A 23,660-nucleotide genomic window follows, 5' to 3' on the forward strand; every position below is an offset into this window, starting at 1 on the left:
CAACAATGACGGTGGAATTGCATTGGTAATGATGACGTGTTTAGTACCCTTTTCCATAATTTTCTTTTTCCACTTTTTAATTTCTTGACCAACACTCTAGAGAACTAGCTAAATTTTTCTTTAATAAAAATTATTCTTTTTTAACAGTATCATACTATTATTCAGCAACAGGAGAAGATACAGATATACCAACCAGAGATCATCCCTTCTCCCTCCATGTTTACTATGTCAAAGTTTTATACAGAAGAATGCTGAGACTTTTTTATGATGAAACCTAACTTTTTTTTAAATAGTAATATAATTTTAAATAAGTTATAATATTAACAGTTCATATATAATTGTTTTTTTTATACTTATATAAGTGTTCAATTATTATTTATTTGTTTAACTTTTATATAAAAATAAAAATATTATTCGAATCTACATCAAATTATAAGGTTGACTTGATAATTGAAGAGAAAAAATTATGGGTTCAAATACCTCGTATTAACAAAAAAACTAATAAATTAACAACAAACATTATAAAAAAAATATAAAAATTCTAGTTGGAGATATCCACCAAAATAGCCAATACAAGTATACATTGTGTCTTGTGTGAAACTTGAGTTGCATTTATATGAAATTTTATCGGACCTCTCGTTGCCATTTCAAAATGACTAAATCAAGCCCAAGCCCAAGCCCAAGCCCAGGCTTAGCCTTACGAACATATTTAATGATACACTTTGCTCATTCCCAACTGTTAGTTACATCGCAAGTTCGCAAATTGAGTATTGTTTGGAAAATTTCAGTCCTCTTACAAAATTCTGTAAACCAACAAGCTCTCTAAATTTAACATTGATATTCATTTTAAAAGTTAAAAAGTATTTAGTAGTACTGGTCAAGTGACCTTAGTTCTAATCATGTTGAATTAATGAAAACCAGTGAACCAGCCAGATGTGTCATCCATTTAACCTATTAGGCAGACTAATGCAAACTAATGAGAATGATACGGTGGATAGCCGATCTAAAACTGTGCAAATGGGTGACAAAGAACTAGTTTTAACCTTTTGTTTCAATTTTTTATTTTATAAATTTTTTCCAACGAAAGTATTTATTCAAATAAGCTTGATGTTAATTTGCAAAGGATTACTTATGCATTATTATTTAGTCTTCCATTCTTGATTTTCTTCCTTATAGTATATGATCATTTAATTTTAATTTAAAAATTTACCCACCTTGATTATATATGATTTTATGTTAGTGTACTACTTTTTACACCAAAATAATATATTTTCACCATTAAAAAAGTATCAATTCTTGTGAACCTAATTTTAAAATGTCATTCTCAATCACAAATATTTTTTCAACCTAAGAACATCAGAGCCTAATCACACTATATAAGATCACATACATCTTATAACACCATATAAGGTCACACACATGGATCATATGACATTATTTGAGAAGGTTAAAGTTTCAAGAATATTATTTAGCCTGAGATCTCTCAACAATGTCTTTCAATGTCATTTTTAGTTATCCTCTTATCCTTTTCAAAGGACTAAAAATCATACAGCCTACTCTTCTAATTGACATCTCTTGTAGCCTTCTTTATACTTTAATCATTTTTTGTCATCTTTTTCTCAATAGGTGTTATATCAATCTTTTCTCATATATAGTAGTTACAAATTCCATCTTTCTTGTAAGACCATATATTCATCTTAACGATGTGGGCTGATCATTTTTGTCATACATGATATTTTTATAAACAGAAATTATGAAGAAAGGAGAGATGAAAATGCAAGACTGGAAATCCTGAAACTAATTAATCCATATATTATTATTTTTAACTTCAAGATTGCCTCCTTTTTATTAAATACTAACTAGCATTTTGATCAAAACCAAAATAACACACAAAGCTAATGCATATGAACCACCTGTACAAAAGGTTCCTTAGGGTGTGTTTGGTTTAGAGGATGGAAATAAAGAAGATGGAAGTAGAAGATAAATTTTTTAAGTAAAGTACAAAATTTTTCTTGTATATTATTTTCATCCTTCAAAACAAACACAGCCTTAGGGCCACCATTTACCATTTAAAGTGTATGTTAGTTAAAGCAAGAAGTGACTTTGAACTATGCTGCTAAAAAAACTAAACCATGTGGGCCATTTCATATATTCCTTTGAGTTCTGACTAATGCGTAGATACCAAACATGTTCAGTACTCAGTTGCTACAATCTTTTACAACACAAACAATGCCAATTGGAGGGAACTATAAAATTGTCAAAGCGTGTACAATTACATTACGAATAGTCAAAACCAAGAGCTAGAACATCCCACAAGAACTGAAAATACTGGAAAACAAGAAAAAAGCATTATAGAACTTCTTTTAGCAACTGACTTATAGATAAGTACTTCACATTCACATCCACCCAAAGAAATACCATGATGTGATCTCCCATCTTCAACAGGGGCCAAGAAGATCCTTATAGTTTACACCCCTGCCAACATGAATAAACTCAACCTAATGAGGGTATTCTCCACTCAAGTGCACATGGCACCACAACTTGTAACTTCCTAGAGACAGATATTTATTCTAATTGCAGTGTGATATTAAAAATAAATGGAAAATCATTCAACACAACATGAAATAGTAACTAGTAAGAACTCAAAGTAGACAACACATAGAGAATGTACAGCAAAGAGTCATGCTTAAGCTATAAGGGGAATCAGCATTGTGACCCATTATTACTACTATTTCTACATGGAATTATTGATAAAATTCAAGCAATGGGTTTGAAAGTGTAAGGCTGTGGGAGCGTCAACGGACCTCTCCGGGACCCTTTGTCATCCAAAAGTCTCTGAACCCTCTTGTTCTGGCAGTATTGCCTATCGAAATGTTTCACCTGGAACAATATTAACACACCCAATTAAGAAAAGCATAAATTTTTACCAACACAAAATCGAAATTGAAGAAGGGGTTATGTTACCCAAGAAGATCGGCACTGTTTGACATATTCATTCCTGCACTCTTTGCATTCTAATGGGTATAACAAACCCACAGATGCAATCTCTGTGGGCTTCTTGTCCGATTCCTTCTCCAGGCAGGCATAGAACGCATCACGAGCCTAGTTCAACAAACATAAAACAATTCAACATATGAAGAAAAAAGAGAGAGAGAGAGAGAGAGAGAGAAAGGCATAAATCACACAGAAAAAATATTTGCATTAAAAGGAGAACAGAGAGAGACCTTGTAACAAGAATCCCTAGCTTTGGTGAGGACATCTGTGTGGATTTTGTCAGGGTTTGCTGCTGCGTAAGCTTCCAGAGCCATGTGAATTGTGAAGCGAGAGATTAGAGAATAGACTAAAACCTGCGTTGCAAGTTGCAATCACAGCATGTATGGACAAACCAAAACTGGGCTGGTCTGGGCTTTACCGTTCAGAGAAAACATTTTTAGCCCAAAACTTTATGGGGTCTTCCTATTCTCACTTCCCTATATACTAAGTTCACCCAAACCTTTTCTAAAAAGATTCAAATTCTCTAAACTGCCCTTAAACCTTTCCCCTCCCCACCCCACCCATCCTCACTTCCCATCACTCTCAGTCTCACTCACCCATTCCCAGAAATGTGTTCGTGCCTCCATTGTTCCTGGAAGGATGCTGCCACTGTCGCAAGTAGCCGTCATCGTTCTATGGAAATCTATCTATCAAATTTTATATTAATAAAAAATTATTTTATACTTCATTCATATAAATAAAAAATAACCTAATATATATATTTAAAATAACTAAAATATTAATATTTTGATCATCTTCTTAATAATGTTTAATTTTCATAAACTTTGGACACAAAAATCAAGATAATACTCCATCCCATCTATAAAATATAAGTCGTTTAAAATTGTTACATAAATATTAAGAAAAATAATTAATTTATTAAATTTTATAAAAAAAATTAGTATTTTTTTAATATACTCTTTCTTCTCTAATTAAATAGTACTTCTATTCATTTATTCTCATTACATATAATTTTCATTGATAATAACAAATTTTTATACAAACTTATGAACCCTTTTCACTTTATCTAATTAATTGGAAAAAAAAATGACCGCCAAAATTTTAATCGGAACCTAATTGTTGCATCTAAATTGGGATTGAAATTTACTCTCATAGAACAAAATTGGAATTGACTCTAAAACATTTCTGTCAAAATTTTATTTGAAGATATTTGTGCTTCCCTGAAGCTTTCAATCTGCCCAATAGTTCCACTGTATATTTAGCTTCTTTAATTGAAAGTCACATCTTTACCAAGATGGCTTCAAAACATAGTATTTCATTACTTGATATAGATTTGAATGCACAATTTGCCCAACCTTCAACTTCAAAATACTAATGAAATGCATCCTATATTGCTAGATTTAAATATCAATGCAAAAGAAAATTTCGTTATTGATCTCAACATTATTCTTAATTATCCCGCTAGATCAATTTTCATTTGATTTAAATATTCGACCATTTGCCGATTCTGAGGTAGACTTCAATGAAAACACCTCTCGACACATTCGTACATAACATGGGATAGCTTTTTATTGTTAATTTTTTATTTTTTATTTATTATGTATTTTTGTTAGTAGGTTGTAACTTGAACTAATTTTTTAATATTGTTTATTGGGTAAATTGTCACTATATCAAACACACCATCAACAACATCCTCACTATCACACTTGTTCATCATCATTCACACATGGAAGGGAAAACACCCAAAAAAAAAACTTTACCTTATGAAGTTTTCTTTCGTCTTCACCGCATAAGGAGAAATCATGTTCTAACAACACCCAGAAATCAAGTGTCACTGTCTTCCACCATGTCATCACCATTGGCCACTAACAATGCAAGGGCACGAAGAAGCAAATCATGCTTAACAACCACAATTCAACCTCTATCTCCTACAAAAAGGTAAAAAAGAAAGAGGATAAATGAATGATCAATTTTGTGGCAACTTAAAGGATAAAAACGTTCACACATGAATTGACAATTTGATCTACACATGCTTGGCCCAGCACATGGAGGTCACTTCTATCATGTGAATTTGACATGTCTTTCACATGTTACATAGGTACTTAACGTTAACAAATGAAACTTGACGATAGAATTAAATTGTCAGTAAATTTACACAATTATAAATTAAATTGATCATTTTCATAATATAGGGACTAAATTGTTAATAAAATTGATTATCTGTCCATTCTTATTTACTCCTAAATTCTAATAAAGGGTAAGTTGAAAAAAAGAATTACTTTTTATTTAAAATTATTACAATTAAATGTAGTTAATTAATTTTTTTAATTAATGTGATTTTTTTTTGTTATATTTGAGATTGGCATAGTATTTATTGTTGGTTAATTTGAAAATTGAGATGATACTGGATAAATCTGAAGTCGTGTATAACACTTTCAGATTAAATCAAATTTCAGGGTTCAACCAAAATTGTTCAATCGGATAAAATCAGAAGATTATAATTCAAGAGTTTTGTTTTGGTCTTATATGTTTTGTCACCCGTTATGCTTTCTGAACCAGAATGATTATTTATGATCAAAGAAAAGGTGGTTTTTGGCGGTTGATGGAAGTTATTTCTTTTTAAAAATTGTCGTTGATGGAAGTTTTAGTAACTTCCATGTAACTTCCAAAATTTGTCTAAACCGAGCATCTCGTTATTACATTAAAACAAGCGTGCACTCTTATTTTAACATAATAAAGAGATCAATTACACTAAAATGTCCAACAAACCTCCCCATTTTAGTGTAATTACCGATCAAATCACCAAAGTCATAACATACCACAAACTACTGCATAGATGAAATATCGTGACGATTGAATTTCATCTTAGCAAATTACACGTTTCAAATATTTGAATATCAGGGTGTCACTAAGGATTGAACCCTTTTTATTCATAATGAATACATGAAGATAATCTGCACAATAGTTTATAACATTACTCTTGCTCGACACTAGTTTACTAGCCTGTGTCCCTATCCTTCATAAGCATATCAAAGCCAAGTCCCAGCTTCTTGAAGCGGCTAAACTTCATGCTTATATAGGTAGTTCTTTTCTTTCTTGCACTTGCAAATGCAATTTTTCAAAAGAACCATTGAGGAGTTATACTCCAACCTCCTTAACTTACAGAACCGAACACATACCTTTTGGGATACTTTCGATGATGTGTTCCAATCTCTACATGTTAAGCTTTCCACATTGAATTCAGCACCTAATGTCATATTAGATGGGAATTGGGTATCTTAACATAAGAGATTTCAGATTGACTTTAATCCTAATCTCACAGCCGACCTTTTCACGAGATCTCTACTTAACCCTTTGGTTAAATGATCGGCCAAATTATGCTGAGTTCTCACAAACTCCACTGATATCACACCATGCATGATTAACTCCCGAACCATGTTGTGTCTAACACCCAAGTGTCTATACTTCCCATTATACACTTGACTATATGCCTTAGCCAAAGTAGCCTGACTATCGCACCTGATAGACATGGGAGGTATAGGTTTGGGCCACAATGGAATCTCATAGATCAGATTTCTTAGCCACTCAGCTTCTTTACCATATGTTGTTGAAGCTACAAATTCAGATTCCATTGTTGAATTTGTAATGCAGGTCTGTTTCTTGGATGCCCAAGAGATAGCACCTCCTCCAAGGAGGAATACCCAACCACTTGTGGATGAATAATCTTCCATATTGGTTATCCAACTTGCATCAGAGTAACCTTCAATAACCAAAGGAAATCCAGTATATGTCAAACCATAGTCAATGGTTCCCTTTAAGTACTTGAATACTCTATTCATAGCTTGCCAATGATGAGAACTGGGATTACTTGTAAACCTACTAAGTTTAGCAACAGCATAAGCTATATCAGGCCTAGTACTAATCATTGCATACATGAGTGATCCTATCGCCCTTGAGTATTCAAGTTGAGACACTGCTACACCTTTATTAGGTAATAGCTTCAGGTTAGGATCAATGGGAGTACTTACCGGAGAACAATCTTTAAAATTAAATTTCTCCAATATCTTCTCAATATAATGTGATTGAGAGATGGAAATGCCATTGTTTCCACGTTTGATCTTTATTCCTAAGATCACATCCGCCTCCCCCATATCTTTCATATCAAACATAGAAGACAAAAATGTCTTAGTTTCATCAACTTGATCTTGGTCGGTACCAAAGATCAACATGTCGTCTACATACAGACAAATGATAACTCCTTTGCCATGAGTATCAAACTTGCTGTATAGACATTTATCTGCTTGGTTTAGAACAAAACCACTAGACAACACATCCTCATCAAATTTTTGATGTCATTGTTTAGGCCCTTGTTTCAAGCCATAAAGAGATTTCATCAGTTTACACACCTTATTTTCATTTCCTGGCATAACAAACCCTTCAGGTTGTTTCATGTATATCTCTTCATCCAATTCACCATTTAAGAATGCAGTTTTCACATCCATTTGGTGAATCACCAGATTGTGGATAACAGCAAGTGCTAACAACAGTCTAATAGTGGATATCCTAGCAACAGGAGCATATGTATCGAAAAAATCAATACCCTCATTTTGTCTAAAGCCTTGGATAACCAATCTGGCTTTGTACTTGTCAACAATACCATCCACTTTCATCTTTCTCCTAAAGATCATCTTACATCCTAATGGCTTACATCCAGGAGGTAAGTCAACCAATTTCCAGGTATTATTTTGCATGATGGAATCCATCTCACTTTGGATTGCTTCTTTTCAGAATACAACATCCCTTGAAGCCATTGCTTCACTAAAAGTCTTTGGGTCTTCCTCAACATTAAGGCAATATTGATATTGAAATTCAATATCATTCCTTGACCCTTCAACCAAATAGAGTTGAAAGTCATCACCAAATGACTTAGCCTTTCTTACTCTCGTACTCTTTCTAGTTTCAGTACTAGTTAAAGGTATATCCTCAATATTAACTGAGACTTTCAACATGGAATTCATGTCCTTTGGCCTAGGTATAGATGTAAACCTTTGTTCATCAAAGATAGCATCCCGTGACTCTATAACCGAGTTCATAGCAACAGAATCATTAGATTCTAGCACATAGAATCTATATGCTTTAGAATGTTCAGCATATCCAATAAATATGCAATCTATACCTTTTTCACCTATGGTTTTCCTTTTAGGTTCTGTAAGCCTGACTACAGCCCTACATCCCCAAATTTTGAGATAACTCAAATTTGGTGTCTTTTTGTGCCAAAGTTCATATGGGGTAACCTTATTCCTTTTGTTAGGAATTCGGTTAAACAAGTAACAGGCTGTCAACATAGCCTCACCCCAAAATCCTTCACTTAAACCCGAATAGGATAACATGGAATTCATTATTTCTTTCAAGGTTCTATTCTTCCTTTTGGCTACACCATTCTGTTGTGGTGTATAGGGAGCTGTAGTTTGATGTATTATTCCAGTAGATTGAAAATAAACCGGATCATAATACTCACCTCCCCTATCCGTACGAAGAGTTTTGATTAGCCCATTTTGATGAAGTTCTACCTCTTTCTTATAAATTTTAAATTTATCAAGAGCTTCATCTTTTGTATTTAATAAATATACATAACAATACCTTGATGCATCATCAATAAAAGTAACAAGATATTTTTTATGACCTAATGATGGAGTAGCATGCAAATCACACAAATCACTATGAATAAGGTCTAAGACTTTAGTCTCACTTTTAACATCCTTAAAAGGTTTCCTAGTGATCTTGGTCAACATGTAAGTTTTGCATTTTTCAATGTTCATATCAAAAGGAGGAATCATACTTGTTTTTGACATATCTTTTAATCTTTTGTAATGAACATGTCCTAATCTAGCATGTCAAATTTCTGATTTTGTCATATTAGTTATAGAACTACATGAGGCCATACAAACAGATTCATGAACAAAAGGAACATCAATGTTTAATTTAAACATTTCATTACAACGATAACCAAATCCAACAAACGAACCATGTCTTGACAAGATGTACTTGTCACTTTCAAGTACTTGCTTGAAACCACAATTATTTAAAACCATACCAGACAATAAATTCTTACGAATACCAGGTACAAATAAGACATTATCCAAATACAAACTTTTTCCGGAAGTAAAAACTAAATTCACACAACCTAATCCTAGGATTGGTTCAGTTGCAACATTGCCCATCTTCACAATAGAGTCATCATCGATTGGTCTAAATTCCTTGAACCAACGACGATCTTTGCACACATGGCTTGTTGCTCCCGAATCAAACCACCAAGCGACATCATCATCCTGCACATAGAATGCATCAGATATTAGTGATACATAATTTGAATTCGTATTCGAATTAAAATTATTCACTACAATCTGACCTTGTTGCTTTTCAGGATCATTAGACCCACTTGGACCAGCCTTGTTCTTTCCTTTGAACACCCGACAATCCCTCTTTAAATGACCAGGTTTCCCACACTTCCAACATGACAATTTTGTTTGTTTGTTTGGACCTTTGTTCTTATTTCCTTGAAATTTTCGTTTGTTACCTTTAGCATTGTAATTTTGCTTAATTGTTCCACTTTCCTCTACCATATTAACGGAAGAGGAACCTGCTACGTTTTTATCATTGACTTTGTCAATTTCCTGAGCCCTCAGCGACTCCTCAATCATGAAATGACTACCGAGTTGAACCAGAGTCAACTCTTCCTTCTTATGTTTCAAGTTATGCTTGAAGTCTTTCCAAGAAGAAGGCAGTTTATCAATTATAGATGAAACTGCAATGGATTCATCCATTTTCAAATCATGTTGAGTAAACTGACCCAAAATCCACAGCAGTTCATTATATTGTTCCATAACAGGCCTCAAATCAATCATTTTGTAATTAAAGAAATTACTAACTAAGAATTTGTTACTTGAGGCATCTTCTGCCATATACTTGGATTCAAGAGAGTTCCATAATTCCTTAGCAGACTCAACATTTTGATAAATATCAAAGAGAGAGTCAGACATATCGTTCAGAATGTGTCCACGACGAATGTAATCGTCGTTCTCCCATTTCGAACGCTTCCTTGTTTGATCCAGAGTTTCGTCTTTCATATACACCGGCATCGGTGTACTCAGCACATACACCACATTCAATGTTGTCAAGAGAAAATGCATCTTCTTCTGCCATCTTCTGAAATCCTGCCCTTTAAACTTGTCCAACTTCGCAAACTTGCTTGTCATCTTCGAACTATCGTTCGTCATCTCGAAAGATTTGATTCAATCTTTTGTTGGTTAATTTGAAAATTGAGATGATACTGGATAAATCTGAAGTCGTGTATAACACTTTCAGATTGAATCAAATTTCAGGGTTCAACCAAAATTGTTCAATCGGATAAAATCAGAAGATTATAATTCAAGAGTTTTGTTTTGGTCTTGTATGTTTTTTCACCCGTTATGCTTTCTGAACCAGAATGATTATTTATGATCAAAGAAAATGTGGTTTTTGGTGGTTGATGGAAGTTATTTCTTTTTAAAAATTGCCGTTGATGGAAGTTTTAGTAACTTCCATGTAACTTCCAACCGTTGATGGAAGTTTTAGTAACTTTCATGTAACTTCCAAAATTTGCCTAAACCGAGCATATCGTTATTACATTAAAACAAGCATGCACTCTTATTTTAACATAATAAAGAGATCAATTACACTAAAATGTCCAACATTTATTAATTCAAAGAAGTATATTACAATCATTACAACTCATATTTGTCTCTTAAAATATGAACTTTTTTTTAAATTCAAATTGGAAAGTGGGAGTTGACTTCGTAACACACATTTAGAACTTTTCTGTCTCTTCATTCTTGTGTGGAATTTGCATTCAGCCCTCTCCATCCACTGTGATTAATATGTGGCTATAAACCCATTAAAGAACCATCCCATCCGGCCCGACCACTCCATAATAAACAACATATCAATGCACTATGTCACGCAAAGAATTAAGAAACTGCAATATCACATTATTTTAGCAAATCTAGTATGATTGTGTGAGTGATCAGGACAGTGTACGAACATAATCACTATATGGGCATAAAAAATCTTAGTATAAAAAACCTTATACTATACGAACATAATTACTTATGAGTAATAATGAGTTTAAAATTTCATATATTTATATATACACACACGTTAGTATAAAAAAATTACACTTTAACTTTTTAGATATTTATTTAGAAGTTAACAAATTTTATTATATATATTTATTTATGATTGAATGAAAATATAATAATCTTTAAATTGTTAGCCAGTGCATGGACTAATTTTCAATCTTATTTATGAGTTTAATTTTCTTACTTTTTCACTAAATTTTTTATATTGTTAATTAATTAAAAATAACACTAAATATGACTTTTAAATCATTACTACATATGGTAAATAATAATCTCATCACACATAATAGTCTATAATTGAATAGTAATACCATGTTTAGTTGACATAAACAGTAAGGGCTCTCCCCTCTTAAGCAAAAGTGGGAAGGGTGTGGTTTGATTCACAACTTTTATAAATAGAGCAAAGTTAATTAGCTGGGAGGTGTTGGAAGACATTAGACCCTATGTTTAGTGGAAGACATCTTTGCAAAGGCAAATAATTTCATGGCAATATATTCTAAATAAATTTTATTTATAATTATTTTTTTATCTTTGTCTGTGGCAATAAATATTTTATTTCATATTTCTATCTTTTCTCTATTTATAATATAATTTTTTTTTTAACCTAATTTGCACGTCAGTATTATTGTGGGTTTTCACCAGAGTTTTCTCAGGCTTCGTCCCGCTAAGACATAGTTCACCAAAGCTGATGACTAATTCTCGAAACACTGAATATATGCTTTTTCATATAATTTCTTTATTATTATTTATGGTGTATGTAAGAGATGAGGCGTCGCCGTACGTTGTGAATAATTGGCTTATAATATTTTATTTTGTAGTACATTGTACCCAGATCTCTCTAGCTAGTCCTCCACCAATTCAACATGCATTTCTCAAAAAGGGTTTGTTTTCTTCCATAGAGGGCATGTCTGCCATATTGGTACAGCAATCAAACATGTCAAAGACTCGATGCTTGGATCCCAATTGAAGGCCAAAGTGAATTAAGTGGTGCACAATAGACGAATGAAGCAATTTGTCAATGGGGGTGTAAGGGATTTTTTTTTTAGTGCAGTGAGTTATTAATTATGTAAGCAAGTTGACGCCATGGATAATTCTATAAGTTGACTTAACGGGGACTTCCAGAGATGAATTAGTGGATATGATAATGGTAGTCGATGATTTTAAACGGAAAACAAATAATAAAGCCAAAAGTAATGTAAGTTGCATTTTATTGCTGACATAAAAGATTGTTCAATGTCTATTCATACTCCATATTTTGAATGCTCTGATGTAATGGTAGTATAGTGGGTTGACTCTTCCGTTTCCCACTAGCTGCAAAATAAGGGAGGAATAGGTTGACTTTTATTATTTTTTTAAATCCATTTTATTTTATTTTATAAGGACTGATGGATCGACTTACATAATAATAAAAAAAAAAAAATTTTTAAGTAATGGGGTGAGCTTAAAATAAAAGTGAATGGGCTGAGAGGCGAGGATATTAATGAGAGTAAGAATTAGTAAAATGATGAAATTCAGGTTTAAATTAGAATTTGAAAGACTAAAAAAAATGAATGAGAAGGAAAATATCATCACAAATGCTGCCTTGTTTTAATGTTTTTGACCTGCTACAATCCAAGGATAACACAGAGCTAGTTATGCTTATGTATAGAGTATAGATGGGCTAAAATCTTCAAGTCACCAAAAATAACGAATTAATTAAACATTTTATTTTACAACTACGACAACAAGGTTTTTCAATAAGATATTTTTTTGGGTAAAATTATTCATTTGGTCCTATAATTTCACCATTCATACTTTTTTAGTTTTTATAGTTTGAAAATAATTTTTTTAGTTCTTATAATTTATATTTTAATTCTTTTTTAGTTTTTATAATTTAAAAATAGTTTTTTTAGTCCTTATCATTTATATTTTAATTCTATTCTAATCCCTATAATTTGAAAGTTGTCTTTTTAGTTCCTATAATTTGTATTTTAATTACCTTTTAGTCTTTAATAAAAAAATATAAAAATAATTAGTTACAAATTAGTTATAAATTATCAACTATTTTTTTATTACAAATTATCTTATGATAAATGAGTTACGAATTACTTGCTAATATTGTTATAGTTAATTGTAATTGATAATATTACTCATATTTTGATGTTAACAGTAAATACGGAGGAGTCTTTGGTGGCTTTTGGTCGTGCGAAGGGTAAACGACAACGGCAAAAACGGTGTCGTTGAGACAAGGTTTCCATCCGCGATGGATGAGAATGATGAAATGATTAATGGTGTTTGCTTTGTTGGTTCATTAAACTCTTGCTGAAATGCCATTGTAAAAGTTTATTTTTTTTCATAAATTCGTTTTGGGTTTGGTTTTGAGCCTTGATTTTGGTTGCTAAGGGTTCAATTTGAAACATTCATTTATGTTGAAAGATGAGTAAGCAATGAAAGTACTCTTTTTTAATCAATAAGCTATGAATGAATTCTCCAACTTTTGGTTTTTTGTTTTTTTTTTTTACATTTTTCTTTGGTTGTTGTTGTGTTGATGATTAGTATGTTGAATGTACTTTCAGCCATATGTATCACTTCTTGATCTTGGAATAGCCTTAATTTAGCATTTTAGAGCTGAGGTATCAATATTTTTTTGCAATAGAGACAATGGCGCTGTTGGGAGATGAAGAGAAAACGGTGTCAAGGAAAGAATAATAAAAACACAACAAATGGAGGTCTAAAGGTTGTTGAGATGATGAGAAATAAATCTAATGTTGGTAGTGTAAGTTGTAACTATATAAATTAGATGAATCCAACGATCAATAAAATTTGTTCACCGTGAATCATTAAATGACTTGTCCACCATAGCCTTGGCTATCAAATAATAAGTTCCTTTAAAAAAATAAGAAGAAAAGATATTCCAAAGGAGCAGAGAAAGTCAATAGACATTTCAAAGAGAGAAGGGGTCATATGTGTATTATGATTGTGACGCAGTTCCATCCTGAGCACCCAAATGACACACTCAGTCGTTTCTCCATTTATGACCATCATATATAATCAACAATACTATTTTTTCCGTATGAAGATCTTGAACCATCACCAAGAAAGCAAGGATCACTTAACCACTCACACAACCCACTCTATCACCATTCACCTTCTATATGCAAATTCATTAGTATTCTCAATTTTGTAAGCGTTTGTGTGGTGGAAAAGAAAGAACCCACTCTACCGCCATCCACTTTCTATATGCAAATTCATTAGTATTCTCAATTATGTAAGCGTTCATGTGGTGGAAAAGAAAGAATAAGTGGAAAGAGAAATGTTAAGAATGCATTTTCTAACATAATTTTTCTACATATCCTTTTTTAATTAGATTAATTAGAAATGACAAAACTTTGTACTAGTTTGTTCCTATCATATTTATGGATGCTTTTTTTTTATAATTTTTTAATTTTTAATAAATTTTAGTGAAAAGAAATTATCATGTGATCCTAAATCATATGATTCCTTACTAATCATCACATGATATGCATCAAGTATTTTTTTTTTTTAAATTTAAAAACTTAAATACAAATGTCATACAAAAATTGGTGGAGACTATGGATACTTGGTGTGGTCCTACGTTTTTTTTATAAGACTTAATTAACTCATTCACCATAATTAAGAAAATTAATTAATGTAATTAATAACAATAAATTTATCTTAAATTTATACATTTCTTCAAAATTACCTGTAACAATGAAACATACTTTTGTTCTATTTTAGTAAAATATTTTTATTAGTTATAATTCTTTTAAGCTATTTCATCATTATTATGTTTTTTCTAAATTTTTATTGGCTTTATACCTAAATTGTCAAAATAAGTTTTTAAAATAGTCTTTATACAAGACAAAGTTATACTACCAAAGAGCGTGAAACATTAATACATTTCCCTATGTATCATTTATTGAAGTTAGAAAAATGATTCATTATTAAGGGTATTTTTATTAAAATAATAATTAATGCATGATACATTTTAAATTGGATCTTATAAAAAAAGATAAAATTTAACTTCTAATTTAATAAATCTTATAAATAGAATCAAATAGAGTAAGAAAATTTGTTAGAGAGTATTTTTCTAGCACTCCTCTAAGTAAGGAATATGATAGATGAAAATAGACAAGAAATACAATGAAAGTAAAAAATATTTGTTTTGTTGATCATCAAATATAAAAAAATATTTAATTTTAAAACAATAAGAAAGAAATTGAAAAAAGGAAAATAAATGAATGAATAGAGTGAGAAATATAATATATCACACTTTTTTATTTCTTTTCTGTCATTTTCATTCTACCGAGCTTACTTTCTTTTATCTCTCGCCTATTTTTTCCACTTCGTTTTATTTTCCCTCTACAAAACAAAGGCTAAAAATCGTCAAGCTTATATTCTTAACAATATACCAGCATTATACAACTAAACTGAGTTTAACAAAAGGAAATACTTCTTCATAGCATAATAAACAACGTTCGAATTTTTGAAGGAAAACAGTCTATATTTAATGTCCAATGATGACTTAAGTGGGATAGCCTCCAAAGAAAAATATATGTGGAAAACAAAAAGAAAAATACTAATATCATTTTTGTTAACAATAAAGTTTGATACAGATCTCAAATGTTAAGACCTTGAAGCGTGTTGAATATTTAAATTATATTTTATATATCTATAGAAAAACTTTCTTGCAACAGATAAAATTGACCTCAATAATGTATCTCCCTCTTCAAGAAGAATTGTTCTTTCAATAGTAATATTCTCATTGATATAGTGAAGTGGTAGATATATAAATCAATATTATGATTTGAACAATTATAAACTTCAGCCTATTCTTTTTCTTTCTATTTATATTTTCCCTTTTTTTCATATTACATCACTATTTAATTTATCACCTTCCCCATCTATTTTTTTTCTTCTTCTTATACTTTCTTTTTTATTTCTACTTCAATCCACCAAAATGAGATTTACATTTTAGCTGGGGATATAAGATTCTTCTGGTACATAAGAATTTAGAGGTACTACTAGCTAGCAAAGTATATGGAGTATGATAGTAGTATATACTTACGCAATGTCAACACCATAAGCCAATCATGTCCTGCCACGTTGGCAAATTTCTATCTGGACAATGAGATAGATATTCGTCACTTTCTTAGTGCTCTGTGGGCTCGTTTATTTTCACTGTAGAAGTATTTGGTTTAATTTAGGTATCGTGTTGTGTCCGTGTACTACTTTGTCCTGTTTGCCGCTCCTGTCTCTTCCACAACAGGAACCTAACAAATTCGTGGGAAAAAAAGCACCCAATTTGCACCAAAGGAAAACACTTATCTCCTTCAATCCATTTTCCTCATCTATTCCCTTATGAGAGCATTAAGTGTTGGTTGGAAGTCATCAAATCAAACCCAGATGTATATTACACTGTAGAGTTGCACAGGAAGTCAAAAAGTTTTCCTTTTTAAAAAAATAATTGAGTGAAAAATAAAACAGAAGAAAAAAAACCCTTAAAAAGTCTTTCTTTTTTCCTAAATTGTTGGTGGTGGTTAGAGAAAAGGAAATGAGAGATAGAGACAGAAAGCAAGGAAGCAAGGAATCAAACAACCCTAATCTTGTTGAGTGAGAGTGGTTTTGCTGCATATATATAGATGAAGATCACTAGGTGGAGGACAGCACATTGCCAAAAATGGGAAGTTATGAGGTTTCAGAGTTCAGACATATATCAGAATTCAGAAAAAAGAGAGAGAGCATGTCAACATGGTTGTTTGCAGTTGATGATTAACAAAGGCTCACAGCAAAACTAAGAGAGGGATCACACCAGAGAGAGGCTGACAGAAGAGAGTGAGCACATACTAGTGGAGATTGTATGAGGGCATACAATTGCGGGTGCGTGCTCACTTCTCTATCTGTCAGCTTCCCATTCCTTTTTCCTTTTGGTGTGTTCCTCTCATCTCTTCAAAACTTACTCTTTTTTCTGACATGCTTCACCACTTCAGCGGCTCCTCAGTGTAACTCTCTTTTAACTTCATTCCATTCCATTCTTTGTTTTTAATAATTCACTCACTTTTAATAGGATCTATGTAATTATAGTCCTTGATACGACTCGTATTACATGGTCATTCTTTTGTGTTAAGCGTGCTTAACTGTTTGACAAATAATGGAGGACTAAATTAAGCAATATATATATATATATATATATATATATATAGGTTGCTGGTTCTTCTAGTTGGTAGCGGTTAGCGTGCACAAAGTTATCTATTTATTATATATAATTCATGTAGTGTTTGCTTATCATTATCTTCTGCTGTTTCAAGTGCCATATAATCTGATTCTTATCTACTTGTGTTTTATTCTATTTCTTTTCCATTTATTTCTATATCTAATACTGAAAGCGTGACTTTTTATGGTACTTTCCTTGATGGTGTTTTGAACTCGAAATCCAAATGGAGGTTTTCGAGGTACCACATCTTACGGTCTTTCTCAATTCTCACTATTCATACTTTAACGGAAAAACTCCTGTTGGATGAAGTTTCACCAAACCCTTGTTCTTTTTTCTTTTTCTCTTTGCCTTTCTCTCCTTCTGCTCCTTGTCGACCGTGTAGATCTTTTCTCGCCCTCAGTTTTGGTCCACAATTTGTGCTCCACGCACTTATCAGGTTCAGATAATCCAGCATAAAAGGACAAGTCATGGGTTTTAAATTTATTTTTAAAGTGTTGAATTTGAAGGGTCAGAATGAGAGATGTTGCATATATCTTGGATCTGTCTCCTTGAATGCCATTTTGTTTGTAGCCTTCATTTGAGGTAAAGGAAAATCTTGGGAGAGTTCATTAAGCAGCTAGATATGGCAAGATTTGGTCTTTCCCTTTGGGCAGTTATATACGCGTTTGTTTGCTACCGTGATTGAAGGGAATTCAAGCAACAATCTTCCTTATACAGGTTATTACATGTTTTTCGATTCAAAGTTTTTTCTTTAACTATATTTCCTATAATTTTTAGTTGAGAGAACATTTTCTTTTTCAGTGCTTCGCAACTTGGATTCCATAGCACAGAAGTTGGTAGATGTTACCAAGGACTGCACAGTGAAGAACTTGAAGCACTATAATCACTCAGGTAATTAACCATTTTGTATGGTATAAGTTTTAGTTTAATTGATTGGCATTATTATTTTATAATTAGATGGATAGAAGGAAAGGAAGGAGAAAAAAATGTGATTGAGTGACATGAGCATGGTTGAGAAGCCCTCTCATGGGTGCTACAATCATTATCCTAGAAAAGTGTAGCATGTTAGTGCTAAATATATCTATGGCACACGTGCATAACATATGTGGAAAAAATCACCATTCATATACTTGAAAAAATATGAAATTTGTTTTGTTTTTGTTGCAATATCATGTGGTAACATTGAAAAATGTAAACCTGAGAGGGAAACTAATTAAGATGATATCTTCAATTCATGCTGATTGCTGACTTGAAATAGAATTAATTATATTTTGGTTTCATTTTTTGCCTGAAATACAAGATAAGTAGTCAGTTTGAACAGTCTTGCAACAGAAGGCTTTTAGTTTAACAGTGATTATGCTGATTTATTAACTAGTTGTCATGCATGAACTTGAAAAATCAGTAACCAAGAAATGAAGCAGTCTAGCTAGTTAGCTAGGCAGAATAGAATTCATGCTTGCTTTGAATTTGATGGGTAAATTATGTTTCAAGGCTCAAGTTTCTTTTTTAGAATTCTTCATATTTGTTGTGTTGTTTATTAGCCCACTAAGGACTAGGCAATGACAGTATGAGGGAATTCTGTTCTTTCACTGTATCAGCTATCAAAATTATGATGGAAGTGTCAATGTTGATGCTTTATGATCTTTTAAGGTTAGGGAAAAGATGAAACAAACAAAAAACGATTAAATTATTTATTAATCAAAGTTCAATTTGAAACTCTTGTAATTAATCTCTTTTCTTTAGGTTAATTGCAAGGGGAAAAAATGGAATGCCAACTCTAGCATACATAGGATGGTGGTGTTGAGAGGTGAAGCAAGTACCTGCCAATGTAATAATGGTAGTGTTGAGGTACCTCTGATGATGGTGATGACACCACTGAGCAGATTGTGAACTTGTGATGCCTGTATGCACTGCCTTAATTGAGTGTGAAAGAATAAATATATGCCAGCGATTGATATGGAGATTTGGGTAGTAAAAAACAGTGTAACTTAAAAGCTTATACTAATGGTAGTGAACTGTGGTTACTAGTTTTACTAACTAGCTTGCCATACTGTGCAAACTGCTTGAATTGTGTGCCATAATTAGTTTGTCCAACATTTTATTCTACCAATTTGTTTCCAACAACTCTCAATATACATTTCTATTCCAATTTGGATTATAGCTTTGCATCTTATTTTCTATTAATGTTTTTGAATCTTAAGCTTGGCCTGTAGCAGTTGCATTAAATTTGTATTTTTTTTTATCTTAGTTGAATTTGGGTCCTTTAATTCATCATATAAGGCATCTTATCAGTCTTGGAAGTTTACTCTTGCAGTTGTGATATGTCTGTGTGCACTATAACATCACATTGGTCTTGATTTCTTTTGAAAATTATTCACTATAAGTTCAAACATTATAGAAGGTCAGAAATGCCAGGTATAAGAATATATAAGTAAAAGAAGACTGTCATAATTTCTATGTGCTTTACTAAGTCAGACAAAAAAGGAAAATAAGAACACTAATTAATAAGTGGGTCTAATTAAATAATAAATAATATTGAATATTCAATTTTGACTAGATATTTCCCTTCTTTTCTGAAGGTTAAAGAAAAACAAAAAAAAATTGAGAATTAAAAAACACTAATGTCATTCTTTTTCTGTTCTTAGGTGTGTTCAAACCAAAAGAAATAAATAATAAAGTAGCTTGTAGAAGATAAAATAAGTATACATGCATTTCTATAAACAAAAGAGAAGGAAAAAAAAGAAAAGAAAAGTGAAATTGACAAGGGAAAAAGAGGAATAAAAGAAAAGGAAGGAATTAAATGTGAATGATCTAGGCATATCTAGAAGTTTAAGCCATTATGTCAAAACTTATAGGCATAAGTAGTAGAATTTAAATTTGTTGACAAACATTTTCATCCACATGATTTTTATTTCTTCATCATTGATTTTGGCTTTGGAGAATTTTTTAAACACTCTGAATATATATAACATTCTTTATTTGTAGGTGAGACTTTGTGTGTGCACGCACATGTTTGCTGTTTCAATTTATCAGTTGTATGGCTTGTGGTTTTCATAAAAGTATCTTTCATAGCACCTTTCTTCTGGATTTCTCTACTTGTGCCCATATCTTTATTTCACAATAAGTTAAAATTTGAGGCTTTGGTTTACATTGCAATTAGCAAAATTGTAGAATTTTTTTGTAGACAAATGCTACCACAGTTGTGGTCTTCACACAGATAAAAAAATGTTGCAGCCACAATTACAGTTGCAAATAACAATTTAAAACTGTTATTGGTATTCTAGTTTGTGGTTGAACTATTTTGAATGTTATGTGGGTGGGAATTGTGTTAAACATAGCTGAATCCAGGTATTCTAACATGTTTGCATACTGGACATGTGGCCATATTTTAGCATATATCTTAATTAACATTTACTTTTGTAAAAAAAAAATGACAACAATTCATACACAAACGTACGCCATCAAAATGAAGAAATTTGACATTAAGTGTTTGGCTGCAGAAACTGAATGAAAGATGGATTACATGTTAAGCATAATACCTGGTGGTGGGGAAAATGCGAATATACAGAAGATGCATACTCAAACGCTTCTATTTCAACTGATCACATTATGACAGTGAATCCGTTGTGAAGTTCCCAGCTCTCATACATCTAAAAAATGAGGACTGAGTTGCACAAATGTCACAATAACACAGTTTGCAGTTTTGGCCAGGATTCTTTAATTCCTTACACAATGCCATTAAGCCCTATAATAGCACACTATCAAGTTTGGTGGCTTGCATTTCAATGTCAATATAGTAAGAGGCTGTGCTCAAAATAAAGAATATGAAATCATGGTTCATACTTTGTAGCAACTCAAGTTTGTGAAGTGTCTGATGAGTGATTGCTTAGTTTTTAGAAGTAATGATCTTAACTTGAATATATGGTTGGATAAGGGAGATCCATGTTGAAGTAAGATTGATGAATGAACTTGTCATCCCTCGTCCCTAGCTAGAAGACAGGCCACAAGCTGGAGTGGTTGGAGACATACACATCGTTTTGATAACAGACTAACAGGATGTACTGAAAGTGTTTGTGGAAAAAAAAAAAAAAAGACTGGTCGAGCTAGTGATGTACTAGTGTTATATTTGGCCTTGTGAGACTAGGGAGTAACGAGAGGGGTCAAAATCATTCTACATTTTTTATCTTATTGGGAGTGAAGGTGGTAATTTACTTAGTTGAAATGTACATATCTCCAGATGATATCTGAACCAGACCTAGATATTGTTAGATATTTTTTATTTTTCAAAATGGTCCCTTAAATAGTATTTTCTTATAACAAAATATAAATATTCTGTCATTAAGATTGGTTAATCAGATCCTTTATTGTTCTTAAGGTGATAATAGTTTTTATTTTTTTTATTTTTTTATTGTAGTTACCTATTTTTTTATACAGCTTATTTCGTTATACTTCATTTTGACAAACCAGAGGTAATATTCACCCGGGTTAAACACACATAAATCATCTCAAACTATGTCACGAACCAAGTTGCTGTGGCAACTATATATCAAGCATGCATTCGGAACCACTAATTAATTTAATTTACAGCCTTAGATCTGTGTGATAATTGTTGCTTCTTAAAATTTTATCATTAATATGGTTCGTGACAGTTAGGTAAGATACCCTAATCAAGCCAGTTAAGCAATGAGAAATGAAGGAACAGAAATTTAATTAATCATGCATGCATCTAATATGATTCTAGGTAATAGTAAAAATTAATCATTATAACTTGCTTGTATTGTGGCATATATAACCCTTTTATGTATATATTGCCAAAACTCAACATGCACTTCATATAGGGACTGATTGACTGAAATCATTCGTTTTGGGTGTGAAGCATTATCACTCTCCTCAAGATAACCTTCAACTTCAATCCAAAACTTCTCCATATATTATTTAGCATCTAGATGCAAAACTATAAAATGCTTAGTCTAGTTGCACATGCTTAGTTAACAACAATCCTCGTATTATTTTAATGTCCTATATAATAGTTTTTTAGATTTACGGTGGCTAATACGACTTATTTTAGAGATTAACTCTCAGATCGGGGTAATTAGTGTAAAACCGTGTCAAAGTGCTTGGTAACTCCACGACTCCAATCCCTCACTATTATATGACTTAATGATTAATGATGATTGATGTATATTTTTGTCACAATATGTATGCAAGTACGCATACTCATTTAAAATCGGACCAAAGTAACTTTCTTGATACAGTAGCTAGTATGCTAATTAATTTTAACGCAATAATGCAGCAGCAGAGTTTCATGTGGTGTATGAAACATGTTATGGAGTTTGTTTGTTTTTTTTCCTTCTACCACAAGACTATTCTAAAATTGTGAGTCAAATAAGTCCTCGAAATGCTAAGGTGATTCAGAACTTTGCAGCAGGCTAGACCTAAAGAAATCCCAAAACCCCAATTTTTGGCGCCAGAGAAACAAGTGTTTAATGTCAAGAGAATAAAGTAAAAATAGTGAAACAGAAGTACATACCACATCGTAAGGAAAGAGATCTAATCATTTTACAGAACCAAAATTGTCTTGCATGGGCTATTCAGCATATATTTTATTTTAGAAATTTTTATGAAATAAAATCAAATGATCGCATATAAAATTTAATATAATCGATTTAAAATGCCTAGACGGATGCGAACCAGATTGAAAAAATAACTCAAACTCGTTCTAAAAATATATATAGTCTAATTTAAAAATTCAAATCCACCTAAAAAAAAATAACCTTAGAATAGATTGGACTATCAAGAAGGGTGGTGGGTCTTGCTCACCTTTATTGTATTTTATATATAATCTAGTCCCGCCAAAGTGTGGATTCTATAGTACTGAAATTCGAAAACCAAAAAAAAACAATTATTTGAGGATGAGATGAGAGATATTTTGTTTCACCAAAGAATTTTCAATAGTAGAAAAGGTTAGGTGGTAAAAAAAAATAATCACACTCACTTCCTCTTTGTGTATATCTTCCTCCGATTGAAAATTTCTAGTACTAGAAAGATAAGCTAAAATAGCCTACCCCCCAAAAAAGAATGCAGTGCAACCAACTTATTTGAATAAACTTCTCGATGAATTCTTTTACGAAAATAAAAGAAAAAAAATAAAAATAAAATAATTTTTTTCATAAGTCAAAATTAATTTATAATAAATTAATTTATAAAATCTTTTTCATATTAATTTCTTAGATAAATAATTTTTAAGTATGCATAAATTAATCTTAATTTATGAA

At 31.7% G+C, this 23,660-nt stretch overlaps 1 protein-coding gene, 1 long non-coding RNA gene and 1 other non-coding gene across 8 annotated transcripts; 2 read left to right on the forward strand and 1 right to left on the reverse strand.

Moving 5' to 3' along the window:
- Positions 1-2,236: 2,236 nt before the first annotated feature.
- LOC100780570 (uncharacterized) lies at positions 2,237-3,447 on the reverse strand. 2 transcript variants are annotated; one of them, XM_003519094.4, is made up of 4 exons: positions 3,225-3,447; positions 2,965-3,102; positions 2,805-2,880; positions 2,237-2,475 (listed from the first exon to the last, which is right to left on the reverse strand). In XM_003519094.4, exons 1-4 carry the CDS (start codon positions 3,306-3,308, stop codon positions 2,468-2,470), a joined length of 306 nt encoding a protein of 101 aa, XP_003519142.1. In that variant the 5' UTR covers positions 3,309-3,447; the 3' UTR covers positions 2,237-2,467. The 2 variants fall into 2 exon arrangements, with proteins under 2 accessions (XP_003519142.1, XP_006575308.1); XM_006575245.3 differs by having other exon boundaries at positions 2,237-2,880; positions 3,225-3,352.
- A 12,894-nt stretch (positions 3,448-16,341) lies between these two features.
- On the forward strand, positions 16,342-21,737 carry LOC121173279 (uncharacterized). 5 transcript variants are annotated; one of them, XR_005887754.1, is made up of 4 exons: positions 16,342-18,102; positions 18,187-18,276; positions 19,129-19,353; positions 20,886-21,737. It is a non-coding gene; the product is annotated as an uncharacterized lncRNA (long non-coding RNA). The 5 variants fall into 5 exon arrangements; XR_005887755.1 differs by having other exon boundaries at positions 19,129-19,288; XR_005887753.1 differs by having other exon boundaries at positions 19,129-19,233.
- Positions 16,986-17,085, forward strand: MIR156U (microRNA MIR156u). Its single transcript, NR_126705.1, has one exon. It is a non-coding gene; the product is annotated as a microRNA MIR156u (primary transcript).
- Positions 21,738-23,660: the final 1,923 nt, after the last annotated feature.

Source organism: Glycine max, chromosome 2, assembly GCF_000004515.6.
Source record: "Glycine max cultivar Williams 82 chromosome 2, Glycine_max_v4.0, whole genome shotgun sequence".
In the NCBI taxonomy this organism is placed as follows: Eukaryota; Viridiplantae; Streptophyta; class Magnoliopsida; order Fabales; family Fabaceae; genus Glycine; species Glycine max.

What these genes read in the sequence shown, in the direction of transcription:
- LOC100780570 (XM_006575245.3), bottom strand. Translation starts at nt 3,308, where the DNA reads ATGGCTCTGGAAGCTTACGCAGCAGCAAACCCTGACAAAATCCACACA. An exon ending in CTAGGGATTCTTGTTACAAG is followed by an intron (nt 3,103 to 3,224) that starts GTCTCTCTCTGT and finishes TTGTTGAACTAG; the next exon opens with GCTCGTGATGCGTTCTATGC. An exon ending in AACAGTGCCGATCTTCTTGG is followed by an intron (nt 2,881 to 2,964) that starts GTAACATAACCC and finishes ATATTGTTCCAG; the next exon opens with GTGAAACATTTCGATAGGCA.